This window comes from Oryzias latipes, chromosome 8, assembly GCF_002234675.1.
Source record: "Oryzias latipes chromosome 8, ASM223467v1".
Taxonomy (NCBI): domain Eukaryota; kingdom Metazoa; phylum Chordata; class Actinopteri; order Beloniformes; family Adrianichthyidae; genus Oryzias; species Oryzias latipes.
The window spans coordinates 17,746,610-17,764,517 of NC_019866.2; the positions used below are offsets into that span (position 1 = coordinate 17,746,610).

Genomic DNA, 17,908 nt, shown 5'->3' on the forward strand with positions numbered 1-17,908 from the left:
GTTGGTACATGGGTGCAGCAGAAAAAAAAACTTACCCTTGTGCTTAGATGACCCCACCCTTACATTGACGTGTTCTCCCTTCCATGACAAAGGTAGAAATAGTTCATGACACCAGTGAAGACCACAAATCATTAAAGAAAAAAGGTTCAGCGCACTTTTTAGCGGGTCTACATGACCCAACTCCCAACGTTAAAGTGCCTAGGATAGCACAAGGGTTAATCGAATCAAATAAGCTAATGGCATTACAAAAAAAGTAATGAATCCATCATCCCCTGAGTGTTCCTACTCAAAGATATGACAATCTTTCAATCATTAAGGATTATGCTCCAAGAGTGAAGCAGAAGTCTTCCTCTAACTGTTGCCTCAGAATTGGACAGATTTACTTGTTGCTGTGACATCTTTGGAAAAAAAAATAGTTCTTAGATACCCAAGATTTGCAGTTTTGCAATTTTGAAAATTCAGTTTTTGTCAACTGCTTTTGCACTTTATAATAACTTGTAACTGAATAAATGTACAGAGACACCAATTGTTTTTATTGATCTATTATGAAATTATACATCAGAACCATGGGAGCATGAAGAAAAAAAACCTAAAACATGGTTTTTCTTTAATTCCTCTGATGGCCCCAAAACATTTAAATACACACAAAGTGACTCAAACTTTGATGGTTGGGCAGAGGTGGGAAAGCGCCACCGGTACTTCCTGTGTAGGGAATGGGAAAAGAAATCTAATCAGACTCTGTCGGAGTGCAATCGAACAATGACAGGGAGGACACCTGCCTTTGAGATGTAAAGCAGATTATTCATAAACGTCTTTCTTGTCTGCGATGTACTGTACAATCTCCTCTGGAGTCATCAACTTCTCTGCCTCGGCGTCTGGGATCTCGAAGCCTGAAAGACCGACAAGAACGCTGAGTCAGTATGAATGTAATTGTGTAAACATAGCGCCGTTTCCATTGACTATGAAATTGAGAAATTGGATTTGTGATCCGAAATTTGCCTAATGGAAACTATTTTGAAAAAACATGTACATATCAAAAAAAGAAAAATGTTTTTGAGGTGGATTTTGAGGCATATAGAAATTGACATTTCGCAAAACTGTAATGGGAACTTGTTTTGAATTAAATGAGTCGGATACATTTCAGAGTGAATATGTCAATCACTTCTGTTGCCATGGCGGAAGAAATCATAAAAGACAGAAAATTAGGGAGGTTGCAAGGCTGATCTGTCTGAGCCAGTTGCATATGTCAGTTGTTCAGTTCAAAAAAAGATTTTTTGTGTTTGGTTCTGAGTTAAAACTAGATAAGAAAAAATTCCCTTGATTGCAACAGGAGCGTTGGAATAGACTGACATATACTTAAAAAATCTGCTTTTATGGCATATGAGTGAGTCACAGCACTTATGATGGTTACCGGTACCCTGAATCTCAATGGTAACTGGATCATCTTTTTTCATCCAGGTCTTTCAATAACAAAAATCCGATTTAAACATCAATCCTCTCATTTTCCATGTAGATTTATCGTGCATTTTCTGAAGTTGCTGCAGTAAAGGTCAACTCACCAAATTCATCCTCCATTGCCATTATGATCTCCACCTGGTCCAAGCTGTCCAATCCCAAGTCTTTCATGAAGTGGGAGGAGGTCTGCAGCTGGGGCACAGATTTAGTATAATTTCAGTTTACAAACAGGTCTCTCACAGTGTCCCATAACAGAGCTTTCATAATTTCCTATCTGCACATAAATGGAAAGATTCTGCAGATGTGTACGTTTCTGCCCACCTTCTCTGGGTTGATCTTGTCATAGAGCTTCAGTACATACATGACACGTTCTTTGATGGTTTCTAAGGTGAGGGGGGGCAGGTCACCATACTGTCGGCAAAACACACCCACTGAGATCTGAACGAGAAAGGAAAACAGGACGTAAGAGAGAAAAGACCAAAGCAAGAAGTTATGACCAAAGACATGTTAAGTCAGAAATTAACTTAAATCTGAGATTTTCTTTAGTTTTTTTTGTGAGTTAAAAGTGTAATAAACTAATATTTTGTTTCAATAAGCGATAGGAGTTCAAAAAAAAATTCACAGATAACAGATTTTTTTATTAGATATAAAATGTTAATAATTTTGTTTGATTAAAAAATGGTTTTCTTCACCAGCTAAAGTACTGAATGAGGAGAAGACAAGAGTTTTGGTTAAACAAAGAAGTTTAACTAAAGGTAAACAAATTTAGATTTGATCAATCATGATTTGTTGGTAAATAATTCAATGCCGTTTCAAATTCCAGACAATGCATTCACAGATTACATCATAAACAGATGTAGAACTAGATTCAAGTTAAAAAAATACTGGAGTTTTTTCACTAAGCTAACAGAAAAAGCAAAACAAACGTGTTTCCACAGCGCGTTGCATACATTTGACACTAGTGCTACAATACATTTCACATAATATGTCTCCATCATCATACAATGCAAAGGTGGGATGAAAAATAAATTCAAATTAAAGTCTTTGCAGGAAACACGCTAAAAAACCAAACACAAATGTTGACTGTCATTGAACTTGCTAACCTGCTAGCCTATCATGCTATATAACAATCCAGCAAAAAGTGACGCGCATTGCGGTTTACTGTAAAACACGGCCTCGCCCGGTGTCGTCATTTCACCTAACTGATACAAGTCCAAGTGGGTGGAAAATAAAATCTAGAAAAACAGCATTTAAAGGTCATTTCAGTGGTGGAGTTTTGAAAGACATCGGTAGGTCAAGCTCCAAGTGCTAGGCCACGACTGTTCATGGTAGCAGGGACTCACCCGGCTCTGACCAAACAATCGCGTCCTCGGGCTCTCTGCAGCGAAGGACAGAGGTCGGTGGATGAAAACTGCCGGAGTGGCAGTGGCTCTGACTGCTACATTACGCGTGCAAAGCCTCAACGAGGGCCGTGCGAACGAGCGGACACACTGCTGCAGGACACGAGCCGCCATGACGAAAGGGATCCAGCAGAGGATGAGCAATGTGCAAAGCGTAGAAGAAGAACGCAGTCAATGGCTTCACAGTACGCATGCGCATAACATAACAAGTATTTTATCTATATCTAAAAAAAAGCTTATACGTAAGTTTGTGTGTGTGTGTGTGTGTGGGTGTGTGGGTGTACATACACACACTGACACGCACGCTTTTTAAAAAAAAAAAAACAATATAATCATGCTTAGTTCACGTTGTGTATAAATTTCTACATTTGTTCAAAATGTATTGAAAATCAAAATATGTAACAATGAAAGTATCAAGTACCATACAAACCATCAGGCAAAAACAGTCAATCACAGAACTTCTGTTTAACCTTGAAGTTCAAAGCACTGGTTCTGAGCAGGTTTAGTTCAAGGTTAGTTTGTTTTCAGAGAGGTGAAGCAGCATGGCATGTCCATTTGAAGATGATTTAGTGGATGAAAAAGCTCAGATAATACTTTTTTTCCACCATGAAAGGGTGATAAGACCATTTATGGGTGTTGGAAAGATAAACTTTTTTACATTGATCTAACTTAATTATTTGCTTCAGTTAAGATAAATCGTTTTTTTAAGTTAAGTCGGCTTAAAAATAACACGTAGTTATCAGACAGTTATTTTACTTTCATTCAAATTAATTCAGTTAAGTAGGTGTAACTTTGGGGCAGCTTAGGAGACAGCTTAGCTCGTGCTGGTTTGCAGCACCTTCCGTCTGTGAAACCAGAGTTCGAATTCGGACTGCTCCCTATTCCCTTCTCTGCTTCTATGCTGGTCCCAAGCCCGGTTTGATTGAAAGGGTTACGTCAGGAGGGGCATCCAGCGTAAAACATTCCCAAGTTAACCTCAAAAGACAGGTTGTTTTGCTGTGGCGACTCCTGATGGGAAAAAGCCAAAAGAAGAAGAACTTGGTGCTGCTAGATCGGCACCGCAAGGAATTGTAGGATACCATTCCCTTTGCCTGTCTGGACGGATTTGGGTTTAAGTGTGGGGTTTTGATCAAATGTGTTTAGCTGTTTTACTGTGTTTTACCTAGTTATTTATCCTGTTATGTTTAATTCTTTCTGCACCATGAGTGAGAGGGAAGGAGAGGATGATGAGTTTATTTAGCAGCCCTACTTCTAATTGGTGTATAATTAAAGTCAGAGAAATGATAAATAACATGTTACATATAGCAAAAAACTGGTGTTTCTTTCATTTTATTGTTATAAAAATGAGAATAACTGCAGGCTCAAACTTAGACATGTGAAAGTTCAAGAAGTACAATAAATTAAGATGGAAAAACATTTAATTGAATTCAAGTAATATGGCATTTAGTTAGATAAATATGTAAATTTGAGTTGTAAAAAAATATTGAGGCTGTGTCCGAATTACCGCCCTAACCCCTAACTACTAAAACCCTATATAGTGCGGCACTATATAGTTCTCTATATAGTTCTCTGAATTTTTTTAGCAATTCGGACACCCGTGCTCACTAGTTTCCTCTTTCGGGTGTTTTCGAATGGCGCTAGGCACCAAAACAAAGTGGCGCATTACCGCCACCACCTGGTCTGGAGGGGTACTACTTCTATTTGACGCCGAGAATGACACCCATTTGTCAAAGTAAAAATATAATAAATATGAACATTTTATGAATCTGCTGTTTTCTGATCATGGAAAACGTGGCTGATTTATAAATAATAAGATTACAAACACATTGGTGTAGATTTTATGTATTTGCTGATAAATAAACCCTCATGTCATTAGTCCATGGCAATATTTATTTTTGTGCCGCTGAACGATTTACGGGCTCTTGCGAGGAAGCATTTTTTTTCTGTAGTTTTATATTCTACCTTACTGAAAATAGCTTTATATATGAACCTGTCCATGTTCCTGGCAATAATTCAACCGTTTTTCGTGAGATCAAACCAAAAACGAGCAGATATGCAGCATCACAGGACAGCAAGGAGGAGGAACAGACGTCTCAGAAGATTTCCTCTGGACCAGACATGAACAACCTGTGAGTTAAACTTAAAGTTTTTTAATAGTTCAATTTAAGCATTTGTTACTAATTGTGCTCAAGGTTACACAGTCAGCTGGGTAAGAGTTTTTAACATTATTTTTCAACACTGGACTATGAGTTGTATAGTCTAACTACATGAAACACTTGTGAGATCAAAGTTTAGTATTTTTTATTCAGAGTCAAACCATATCACTTGATTTAAACAAAAATACTTTAGTTTTTAAATATTTATATAAAAATCCAAAAACCCAGCCAAAAAAAAACCCACGAGATTTTCCAGCATTTATAAATACGTCATAAACTAAAATTTAAGACATCAGAATAAAATGAAACATTAAAAAAAAATCAGATTTAATTTTCTCAATGAAATAATTATTTTTCTATTTTACAGGGTCTTCCACGTCTCTACTGCTTTGCCAACATAAAGGTGTCTGTCATGGCCCTTCACGCTGACGGTCAGTCCCACACAAGACCAGACCGGCAGATCGGTTGACCCGCAGGACCATTGAGCATCTGGTGGAGCAGCTTCGGGTTCCTCACACTCTGGGGGGGGGGGGGGGGGGGGGGGGGGGGGGGGGTGTACAGGAGACTGAGGTCCTGGTGTTTCTTTTCTGGCTGGCGTGTGGCGCATCTTACGGCGTGGTTACCAGGGCCTTTGACATGCCACGGTCCACTGTGAGCGACGTTGTCCACAGGACGGCAGACCGGATCCTCCAGCTGATGAGCAGGGTCACCCAGCATCCAGTGGGAATGAACTGCCATTAGTCACCTCTGGTTTTTTAGCAGCTTGCTTGGTCTTCCACCTTCCAAAAGGTCGTGGGGAGCATCGATGGCTGCCACAAAAAAATAAAGGCCCTAAAAGAAAATGCAGCTTGTTATTTTAACAGGAATCTTTTTTATTCCATTCAACTGCAGGCTGTATGTGACTCTAATGCCAAATTTATAGATATTTTTGTTGGGAATCAAGGATCAGTCCTCAGTTCACAGGTTCTACGTAAAAGCCCAATTTATGTAAATCAAACATACCCACCTGAAGGATCCTTTTGGGTGATGGTGGGTATCCCTGCATTGCTCATCCCATCACGCTGCTGACACCCTACAGGGAACCCATGAGGAATGCGGTTCAGGCCCGTTACAACCAGCACCACGCCAAGGCACACTCTGTGGTGGAGAGAGCATTTGGCATTATGAAGATGAGGAGGAGAGCAATATTTCTGGGGGCACTGGAAGTAAAACCAACCTTTGCAATGAAAATCATTGCCTGCAGTTCAGTTCTGCACAATCTGTGCATCAGCGAAGGGGACTGCTTGGAGCCACAGATGTTGAACCAGTAGGACGGGTAAAGTGGCGTCCGTCTGCGAGGACAAATCTCTGCTTTCCATCAGCTCCAACTGTGACAAACATGACTCTAGAAGACCAGGATTATTGTTAAGATGTATAAAAATAAATATTAACATATAAAACGAAAATGTAAATATGTACATTTGATATTTATATGAAAATTCTTTTGAGATTGTTAAAAATGGCACAGATTTAAATAATACATGTAAATAATTCATTTTTGTTACTGCATTTATTAAACAAATTGCAAAAACAACGACGACGTTACATTTTGTGAACAATATTTTAAACTCAGGTAAGCTTAACAGACTCTCCTGTCACTCTTTGTCCCTTCGTGCTCTTTCCTCCTCTCCTCTTTCAACAACAACCTTTACCCAAACATGACAACGATTACAGTTTAATGATAAATAAATACAAATCTGATCAAGTGTCTCTCACTCCCATCCGGCACGAGCTTGCCTGATAACAAACAGGCTCTTTCTCCATCCACAGATGGATCAGATTTTCCTTATCCTCGTCAGTCCCTACATATATAAACACATTTAAAAAATGTGTTAATAATTTTTTACTACGGTTAGAACTCACTCATTTTTTTATGTAATATCAACAGCGTTTGTTTTTAGCATTCGGCGCTAATTCGCGCTAGCGTTAGCTTTAGCATTACCGATATTGATGAGCTTCCAAACAATGTAGATAGTCGATTGAGGAATATAACATATTAAACACATCATCTTACGTATTTACAAATATATTTTACAACAGATACTTGATACTTTTAAATATACTTACATTTTTAAGTCCTCTTTCTTGCGCAACCGTCCGCCATCTTCGAATAATTCAAGCGCAGTGTATTGTGGGTCACACGCAATGCATTCTGGTATGAATGCAGTGCATTCTGGGCAATATTCGCCGATCGAGTGAGCATCGATCCACACTGGTTTTTCGTATAGAATTCTGGGAAATTTCTAGTGCACATGATTTTTGAACTGTAGATTCGGACAGCACTACAAAATGGCAACCACACTATATAGTGCACTATATAGGGGTTAGGGCGGTAATTCGGACACAGCCAGTGACCAGGAAGGAGAAAAATACAGGGGCAAGGCAGGCAAAGCAAAGACAGTAGACATCACCTGGGTTACAATATATATATATATATATATATATATATATATATATATATATATATATATATATATATATATATATATATATATATATATATATATATATATATATATATATGTATGTATGTGTCACAATGAAAATAGAAATGAGATAGAAACTTGTGTGTTTACTTCGTCTGTTATTTTTCTCCAACCAAAAACTCTTTCTTTTGATGATGCAGCTGTATTTCTTTTTTGATGGTCGTATAATCTTAATACGTCGTCATTAAAATCTCAGACTCCGTCTCACTGAAGTATAGCACTCCACGTGTTTCCATGGTGACTCCGGAAATTGGCGATCCATTGAGAATGTCTTTATGTACTTGACGTGCACGTGCATTAACCCAGGGTTACAAAGTCGAGCGTAATTACGCTAACTCATATCCGGTCTTTTGGAACCGACATACCCAGAGTAAGCTCAGGGTTAAAGTCAGGGTAGTTTAAACATGCTTTCTGGAATATCCCCCTGTCGTTACCCTTAGTACATATATTTAAAAAAAATAAAACAAAATAAAAACAACTAATTGCCAAAGGAACACTTTTTTTTGTAATACATTGTGGTTTAAACTTCTCAACCTTCAATGACACTTTTAAAATAAACGGGTTAAAACATTTCTTATTCAATTTATCTTCTATACAGACCATTATCCTCACTTTTTTTTTAAACAGATAATCTAAAATTTTTGCTTGCCTGGTACCTTGTTTTTTAAACACAACTTTTTATCATACGTTATATCTGGCACAACAGATACACAACACATATGAATAAAAGAGTTTTGTTTTTAATGACATCACTCTTGTTAGTCAAGTAATGGCTAATGGCTAGTTTTACAGTTACTCAGAGTTTATAGAAATGTACCTTTTATTGTACTTTGTACTACATCTCCAGAGCAGGCTTCTGCTACCTGAGGCTCCAGAGACTCATTTAGTCATTACCATTAGTCCTCTTGTGTGGTTACACAAGAGGACTAATGGTTTATAGGAAAATTGTTAATACATTGAAGAATAATGGATAATAATGGGAAATAATGGAAAGTTCTTCTAAAAAGAAAGTCAGTGGCAATCCCGTAGGGAACACATGAGCGCCCCCAAAGTGAATTTCTTTCCATCATCTTACTTATCTTAACTCTGGGAGTTTGACAGACTGAAAAGTCTATTCAAGGTCGTGGAAAATGGACAAAAGATCAAAGGAAACATCACACTCATAAAGAATAACAATAATTAAAATAAATAATTAAATATATATCCTGACAGCATTTGAATCAATACAAGTATTGCAAAATTAACTATTACAATATATCAAAAACATTTTTTCTAACACTCCTAGTGTTGCGGCTCCCTGTGCTTTCATCTCAGTGGGATACTGATCCACATGGCTCTTTGACAGGTACAGGTTGCCGACAGTTGGAAGATTAGTCGGTAAACCTTGCATACGCTCATCATAAAAAGCTAAAGAGAAGGAGCGAGCAAAACAGTTCTGCAAGCCATGTCCATCCTGATGGATAAGGTGGACAAGTAAACTGAGAAAATGGATAAACAGACAGCTGAAAAAGTTTGAAGAGAGAATTGATGCCTACTCTGAGGCTATATGATGAAACAAAGGAGTTATTAAATGACTGGAGAAAAGAGACACTGAACTTCTAGGAGACAACGAGCAGCTAACAGAATAGTGGCTGAGCACACCCAGCACAAACAGGTGGAATCTGCTACAGAATGGTTTGGCTGAGAAATATCACAGTCTAGCTTACTTCTCAGCACTAAAGTTAAACATGTTTAGAACTCATTTGAAAACATCATATTGTCTACAAATCACCCAAACAGGAAGACTCAAAAACCAATTTCATTCATAATTATTTAACAGCCCCCCGGCCCGTATTCAGAATTTTTACTTGAGTTTTCCGACTTTCTATCAACTACTGTTTTAGATTCTGACGAAATGATATCAATAGGGGATTGTAATATTCATGTTGATGACACTAGTGAGTGTCTAGGAAATGGTTTTTGCAGCTTCATTAGATAATGTCGGTTTCACACAAAAAATAAATGAACCCACTCACTGTCACAAACACACCTTGGACCTTGTTTTAACTCATGGTTTAGAGATGACCTAGCTGAGAGTCCTTCCCCATAACCCCATCATTTCAGATCACTTTCTAATTACCTTCCAGTTTACTTTAGAACATGCTACTACCCTAGTGAATAAAAAACGCTTAGAAGAACCTTATCTGACCGTTGTGTGTCTGAGTTTAAAGTAACAGTTCAACCAATACTTAGTGACATGCTGAGCAAAAACTCTGAGACCAGCTTCCATAGCTTCAGTTATAAACAACCAGTTTGTTAATGATGCCTTGCAAGCCCTCAGGAGTACACTAAATGTTAAATGTTTAGACAAAACTGAGTATGTTTAATTCTGAAACACGTTCTCTTAACCCTTGTGCTAACCTAGGCACTTTAACGTTGGGAGTTGGGTCATCTAAACCCACTAGACAGTGGTCTGAACCTATTTTCTTCAATGATTTGTGATCTTCACTGGTGTCCATGGATAACATGTAATCTTTCCACCTTTATCCACCTTTGTCGTGGAAGAACACGTCAACGTAGGTGGGGTCATCTAAGATAGCACAAGGGTTAAACAAGTAACCCATAAATTAGAAAGAGAATGGCGCCACTCCAGTTCAGAGCAGTCTGAATTCCTGGAAACATGGCCTCTTAAATTATATTTAAAAAAAGCTCTGCGTAGAGCTGGAACCCAATACTTTTCAACCTTAATATCAGAGAATGGACATACTCCAAGATTTCTTTTTTGTACAATTGCCAGATTAACTTGCAGTCATAGCTCAGTAGAAGCACATATTCCTGCTACTCTTAGCTCTGATGATTTTCTTACATTTTTTGATAGTAAAAACTCAAATATTAGACATAAGGTGTTAAGTTATTCCTACTATCAACCCAGAGCAGTCTGAAGCGGTAGAAATGAATTAGACTGCTTCACTGCTGTGGCTCAAGTGGAACATCAGTTATTAAGCCTTCGAAACATGATCCGTTGTGCTCATGTCTTCGTCATGATATCATCGCCAGTCTGTTTTGTTTTTCCCACGAAATTCACAAACATCACAGAGCAAAACTTCGGATATAGTTGGATTGATCAACAGGAATTGCTTATTTTTGTCTCTAGAGTTTGCCTTGATGTGAAGCTGCAGAGGCAGGCCAGTAACTCTATAAATAATGTCAAAAACACAATAAGAACTCATTATTGTTAAAAAAAAACAATACAAAAATCCACGATAACATTACTCTTTCTCTTAGTGAACCAGCATGTTCGAGTAAGAAGACACTTGTCTCCTCACTTTAAGACTACAACTATCCTTAAAAAAAAATACATATATATATGTGGCTAATTCTCAAAATCAATAAAGCGAATTCAGAAAAAATTATAGCAAATTCAGAAAAATATAGCAAATTCAGGGAAAACATTAAATCAAAGTTGACCATATTCAGCAGGTCGCCCACGGACTACGCTGCTTTTTGCTCGATATTGTCGTCGGCATCGACTCAAACAAAATGAACAGTTCAAAATGGTCAATTATTAATACTTCCCCGCCGTTTTGCTCTGTAATGTTTGTGAACAAAGTAAGAGGAAGAACACAACAGACGGGTGATATCGTGATGAGCTCATAAAGCTCATCTTTAAGTTTTTCATGAGCAGATGAGGTTCAGTTTCAGCTTGTTTGTAGTACTACTTGAAAATATTAAAATGAAAATCTTGGATCCTGGAACAAAGATCACACATGGTTTTTTTAATACACAAAAAAATGTGAACAATGATCACTTGTTTTTTTGTAATTGAATATATGTATGTATGTGTCACAATTACATCAGTTATTAAGCCTTCGAAAACCTCAACTTGTCTTTTAGACCCAATCCCCACAAAGCTTTTTAAAGAAACCTACCCATAATTAATGAATCCATATAAACTATAATAAATACCTCTCTAGAAACAGATTGTGTGCCATGGTCTTTTAAAAATGCAGTTGTTAAACCTCTTCTGAAAAAGCCCAGTTTAGATCCTAGCAACCTGGCCAACTATAGATCAATATCAAACCACCCCTTTATTTAAAAAATCCTAGAAAGAGTTGCAGTTAAGCAGCTTTACCGCCACTTAAAGTACAAAAGCCACTTTGAAGAATTTCAGTCCCGGTTCAGACCACACTACAGCACTGGAACTGGACTAGTTAGAGTCTCTAATGACTTATTATTGACCTCAGAAAAGGACTACTCTCTATTCTGGTCCTGTTAAACCTCAGGGCAGCCTTTGACACAATCGACCACAGTATTTTATTATTTTACTCCAAAGGTTAGAGCATGACACAGGGATCAGAGGATCTGCCCTCCAGTGGTTTGAATTCTATTTATCTAATAGGTACCAATTTGTTAATGTAAATGGACAGTTCTATCACTGCACTCGAGCTAGCTACAGAGTCCCACAGGGCTCAGTATTGGGACCCATCTTGTTTATGCTCTACATACTGGCCTTGGGAAACATAATCAGGAAACACAGCATTGATTTTCACTGTTATGCAGATGATACGCAGTTGTATTTATCCATTAAACCTGACCAGAATGACCATATAGAGAAACTTAATGCTTGCATCAGAGACATCAAGACCTGGGTGACAATTAATTACCTCCTTCTAAACCCGGAAAAAACTAAGGTCCTGAAAACCTGAGAGATCCTCTGTTTGATCAGATAGTCTCCCTGGATGTCGTAAGTATAGCCTCCATCTCCACAATTAGGCCTGACCTGACCCTTGCACCACACACACTTCAAGGGATGTTCTGATCCCATATCAACCACACAAATATTTTCAAGGGACCTCCAGATCCTGCCTGCATGACAATCTATCCACGACTGTACCCACAAACTACTGTCAAGACTCCCCTCTACCCCCCCCCCCCCCTTTTTTTTTATAGCCTAGCCCTGACTTGAAACCTAAGCTTAACCCTTACCAGAAGCTGGGGAACGGGTGGTGCTCTGGGGTTCTGTCCTCTATCTCATCTGCTTCTCCTCTCCTCCTCTCCTCTATTCTTCGTAATTTATTTATCATTCAGTTCTCCATGCCTCAGCTTGGTGCAGTGCGATTCATGTATTGTCCCTCTGTCCCACTTCCCTACGGGGGATTCCAGATTCCGTGCTCCTGTACTTGGCTGTGGACCTTACCTCTGGCTCATCTGTGCTCCTGTACCTGACCGTGTCCCTCATCTCCGCTCCTGCTCTTAGACTTGGTTGTGGACCCTACCTGTGGCTTGTCTTGTGCCCCCGGCCGTCCCCTTCTCTTCTGGATGAATACCCATCTAGACTATATAAATGTGTAGTTGTAGGGTTAGATAAGCAAATTCTCTCCAAGAGTTCTGGTACATCCCCTGTCCATCCTGGGGGCATTTTCTTCATGGAGACCAAAGTGAGATAACCAGAGAAATACACAGATTTTATTCTAATCTATAGTGATCTAATCATTCCAAAGCTGACTGTGTAAATTTATTTGATAACATTGGAGGATTGAACAAAATCCTTGACACAGAATGTAAACAATTTATGGAGAATGATTTAAGAATTGAAGAGATGGATGCTGCTGTGCTTAAGCTGTTCTCTGGTAAATTTCCTGGCTTGGATGGTTTAACAACAGAATTTTACAAATTCTTTTGGACAGATATTAGACGTTTGTTAAACAATGGGTTTCTAGAATGCATCTCAGCAGGTGGTCTTTCCAACACAATAAGATAGGGGTTAATCACTTTAACCCCTAAACCTAACAAAACATTTTATATTTGAATAATTGGAGACCAATCACTTTATTATGCAAGGATTCATGAATTTAGGTCATGTTTTGAGAAGCATCTCAACAGAGGACTGAAGGATGTAGTGGATGAAAGTCAGTTGGCATTCATCAAAGGAAGAAATATCCATTTTCAGTTTGGTAGTAGATTTGTTGGATTATTTTGACTTTGTTGACTCTGATAGTTTGATATTATTACTTGATTTTTATAAACCATTCGACACATTAGTGTATTTTTACTGCAATTGATGCACTGACATTTTTGAAATTTGGTGATAAATTGTTCAATATTATCAGAATGTTCTATAATAATATTTATAATTCAGTTTCCTTAAATCCAGACATTGCTCCCCATTTAATAATTATAAAAGAAAAAATGAAAAAAAGAATGAAAACTTTTATTTAGAACATGACGTCATGTCCGGACTTGCGCGGAGGATGAGCATCGAACCCAGTGGAGCAAAAGTGGAGCCTTAGTTTTCGTTCTCGAATACTATCTTCTATGTGTAACGTTTTTTTGCATTACTAACAATGGAATTGTCCGAAATATTATACAACAAAGCGGAATATATCGAAACGGTAAAGTTACTTTGAGCTTTCGTACGTTACGCGAACTAGTATGTATGTTTTATGCTAGCCGGTTGCTGAGGCAGAAAAGGGCGTTGTGGTGCCCTGAACTCCGCTAATTTGTACAACAAAATACAATTTTTCGGTTGTTTAAATAATATATATATATGTTATATTTTACCACAGGCTTCTGGCAACAAGGTGAGCAGGCAGTCGGTGTTGTGCGGAAGTCAGAACATCGTCCTTAATGGCAAAGTAAGAAAAAAAGCTAATAACTGGGGCTGTATTCTATTGTGTATACTATAATTTACAACACAGCGGTGTCTACGGCTCTTAATGGAAGCGTATTGCCATAAATAAAACTTCGCGTATTATAAGACAAACAGAAAAAAACACAGATGATCTTTATTCAAATCATTTCCGTGTTATTGGTTCTAATATTTTCAAGAACAGGCAAAGAACTCCTAACAGGCTGGGCACTAACCTCATCTGCTCATGAAAACTGCGAGATGAGCTGCAATTAAAAGTTAAAAGGCCACTAAGTGTCCGTGTTATAGACATGATTCGTTGTGCTCATGTCTTCGTCATGATATCATCGCCAGTCTGTTTTGTTTTTCCCACGAAATTCACAAACATCACAGAGCAAAACTTCGGATATAGTTGGATTGATCAACAGGAATTGCTTATTTTTGTCTGTAGAGTTTGCCTTGATGTGAAGCTGCAGAGGCAGGCCAGTAACTCTATAAATAATGTCAAAAACACAATAAGAACTCATTATTGTTAAAAAAAAAACAATACAAAAATCCACGATAACATTACTCTTTCTCTTAGTGAACCAGCATGTTCGAGTAAGAAGACACTTGTCTCCTCACTTTAAGACTACAACTATCCTTAAAAAAAAAAATACATATATATATATATGTGGCTAATTCTCAAAATCAGTAAAGCGAATTCAGAAAAAATTATAGCAAATTCCGAAAAATATAGCAAATTCAGGGAAAACATTAAATCAAAGTTGACCATATTCAGCAGGTCGCCCACGGACTACGCTGCTTTTTGCTCGATATTGTCGTCGGCATCGACTCAAACAAAATGAACAGTTCAAAATGGTCAATTATTAATACTTCCCCGCCGTTTTGCTCTGTAATGTTTGTGAACAAAGTAAGAGGAAGAACACAACAGACTGGTGATATCGTGATGAGCTCATAAAGCTCATCTTTAAGTTTTTCATGAGCAGATGAGGTTCAGTTTCAGCTTGTTTGTAGTACTACTTGAAAATATTAAAATGAAAATCCTGGAAAATATTTAAACAAAGATCACACATGGTTTTTTTAATACACAAAAAAATGTGAACAATGATCACTTGTTTTTTTGTAATTGAATGCAATACACTTTCATACTTTTGCTATGATTCCTGTCTCCTTTCAGACTATTGTCATGAATGACTGCATCATCAGGGGAGACCTTGCCAACGTCAGAGTGGGGAGACACTGTGTCATTAAAAGCCGGAGTGTTATTCGACCCCCTTTCAAGAAGTTTAGCAAAGGGTAAATAATTATATCCATGTGGACTCAGCTATATGCATTTAGGCTGCAATCCACTATGTTTCCTAAATTTAACAATGTTTAAATAATAAAAAAGAAATTCTATTTATTTCAAACTATTTACCAACATGTAAATACACGTTTATAATAATCTCAATTTTTTTTAAAAAAAATGTCAGACTATTTTTCTCTTTTTTTTTTCAGACTATTTTTCTCTTCTACAGATCAAAATCCTACTATGGATGTTCACCCGAATGCCATAATACATTAAAAAACCTAAACATTCAGCTTATTCTATTTTTGTTATTTAGTTTAGCAACACGCACCTTTATTTTTGAGTCAAACAGTGCTCTTTAACTGCTTCTGTTTTCCTCATTTCCCTCCAGAGTGGCGTTCTTTCCACTGCACATCGGAGACCATGTCTTCATAGAGGAGGATTGCGTGGTCAACGCTGCGCAGATCGGCTCCTATGTCCACATTGGCAAAAATTGTGTTATAGTAAGTGGCCTGAAAGTACAGACAACTTCAAGGAAGTCCTCTTGAATGATAGAAAACGGCTTCAGTGGGGAAAGTGTCCTCAGGTGATGATGTCACATGGCAGTCATGCTGCTGACTTGCAGTAAAGAGACTGTTGAAAATAGTGGATTTGAATATTTGCATGCTTGTTTTTTGTCTTTTAAAACGTGTTTATCTGTGTTTTGGTTGTCATAAATGCGATGCAGTTATGAATGATGTGGGTTGAAAAGGAATCTGAAGTTCAATGGATCTGAAGATCTCTTTACATTTAAACTTTAGTCAGTTAACTCCAAGATTTTTTTCTTTTATTCAGGACAGCAATACACATAGCAATAGATGGGAGTAAACAGTAATTTCGAACCGTTTCATGAAGAATTTGCTGAATGAACTCCCAATGTTAAAGTGCCGAGGACAGCACAAAGGCTACGGCAGTTCTTTTGAAACAGCTTTTCTTCTTCACTGGACTTAAACATGGATGGCAACCCTTGTGCTATCCTTGGCACTTTAAAGTTGGGTCATCTAGACCCACTAGACAGGGCTCTGAACCTTTTTTCTTCAATGATTTGTGATCTTCACTGGTGTCCAGATATAACATGAAATCTTTTCACCTTTATCCACCTTTGTCATGGTAGGGAGAACACGGCAATGTAAGGGTGGGGTCATCTAAGATAGCACAAGGGTTAAAGAAATGGTGCATCAATTGTTCTTTTGTTTTGTGTCGTCTGCAGGGCCGGCGTTGTGTCCTAAAAGACTGTTGTAAGATCCTAGACAACACTGTACTTCCTCCAGAGACAGTAGTCCCACCTTTCACAGTCTTTTCAGGATGTCCAGGTGAGCGAAAAACCAACCGTTTGACTTCTCCCCTGTGCTGTTAGCTGTCTGGTTCTCACCCATGTCTGTGCCCTCCTCCTGCTCCTGCTCCTCCTCCTCCCAGGTCTGTTCTCAGGAGAACTCCCAGAATGCACACAGGACCTGATGATGGATGTAACCAAGAGCTACTACCAGAAATTCCTCCCTCTCAGCCAGATCTGAGTTTCACTGTAAATCAGGATCTTTCATGCATTCAGCCAGAAGCTGTGGAGGAACCGATTCTATGAGGTCAACATCTACCCTCGAGTCTCATTGGCAAACAAAAACCATTTAGTTTGAGACTTTTATGAGAAAATAGAACCTAATGGATCCTAATGCAAGAATCCTTAAATTCAAAAAGTTGAACCTGTCAATAATCAATCATGGATTTTGCTCTCCGTGTGTCCTGACAAAACTCCAGTCTTTGCTGAAGTTACAGACGAGGAGTAGAAATGAAGGTATTTAATGCTTAAGCACAAAAATTATTGGCCCCATTCTCTACAGAAAAAACGTTCTGTAAGTGTTTAAAACTAAGATTGTGTTTCTGTTGTATTTGACAGTTTGTGGACAACTTGTCACACAACAGAGCAGTATGAGTTTATCAGAGCTGCAGTCAAGTGCTTGGAAAATAAGTGGATATTTGTTAAATAAGCATAAAAAAAGAGCACTTCAAATAGTATAATAAAACACCACAAAATGCAAAACTGTTTTCTTTATAGATTTTAATGAGGCAAAAGGGGGGTGTTTCAATCGCAGTTGGAATACCTGAACGATAAATTTCACAGTAGTATATTATCACACTACCAGCTGTAAGTTTCCTTTTTAGTCACTGGGTCTTTTTGGCCTAGAACACCTGAATGATGCGGAAGATGCTGCATCGTCCACTGGAGTTTAAAAAAAATAAAAGCTTCCCCCGATTTGCCTTCATCTGGATTCATTAATCGTGTCATTATTGTTGATCTGATGCGATTTGAACAAAATATTTGTTGCACAAAAAGTTTTTCCTATAACAATGAGACAGTTTGATGAGCAGACTGGAAATCCTTTTGGAAAAATGCAACCTTACCCAAATCCTCTTTTGTGACAATATGGATACCAACAAGT

General features: G+C 38.0%; 2 protein-coding genes across 2 annotated transcripts; one reads left to right on the forward strand and one right to left on the reverse strand.

Moving 5' to 3' along the window:
- Positions 1-512: 512 nt before the first annotated feature.
- ndufab1 (NADH:ubiquinone oxidoreductase subunit AB1) lies at positions 513-3,027 on the reverse strand. Its single transcript, XM_004071748.4, has 5 exons — positions 2,799-3,027; positions 1,777-1,893; positions 1,560-1,647; positions 780-890; positions 513-702 (listed from the first exon to the last, which is right to left on the reverse strand). Exons 1-4 carry the CDS (start codon positions 2,967-2,969, stop codon positions 799-801), a joined length of 468 nt encoding a protein of 155 aa, XP_004071796.1. The 5' UTR covers positions 2,970-3,027; the 3' UTR covers positions 513-702; positions 780-798.
- Positions 3,028-13,743: 10,716 nt separating this feature from the next.
- dctn5 (dynactin subunit 5) lies at positions 13,744-17,731 on the forward strand. Its single transcript, XM_004071750.4, has 6 exons — positions 13,744-13,907; positions 14,082-14,150; positions 15,324-15,442; positions 15,826-15,937; positions 16,684-16,786; positions 16,890-17,731. Exons 1-6 carry the CDS (start codon positions 13,860-13,862, stop codon positions 16,985-16,987), a joined length of 549 nt encoding a protein of 182 aa, XP_004071798.1. The 5' UTR covers positions 13,744-13,859; the 3' UTR covers positions 16,988-17,731.
- Positions 17,732-17,908: the final 177 nt, after the last annotated feature.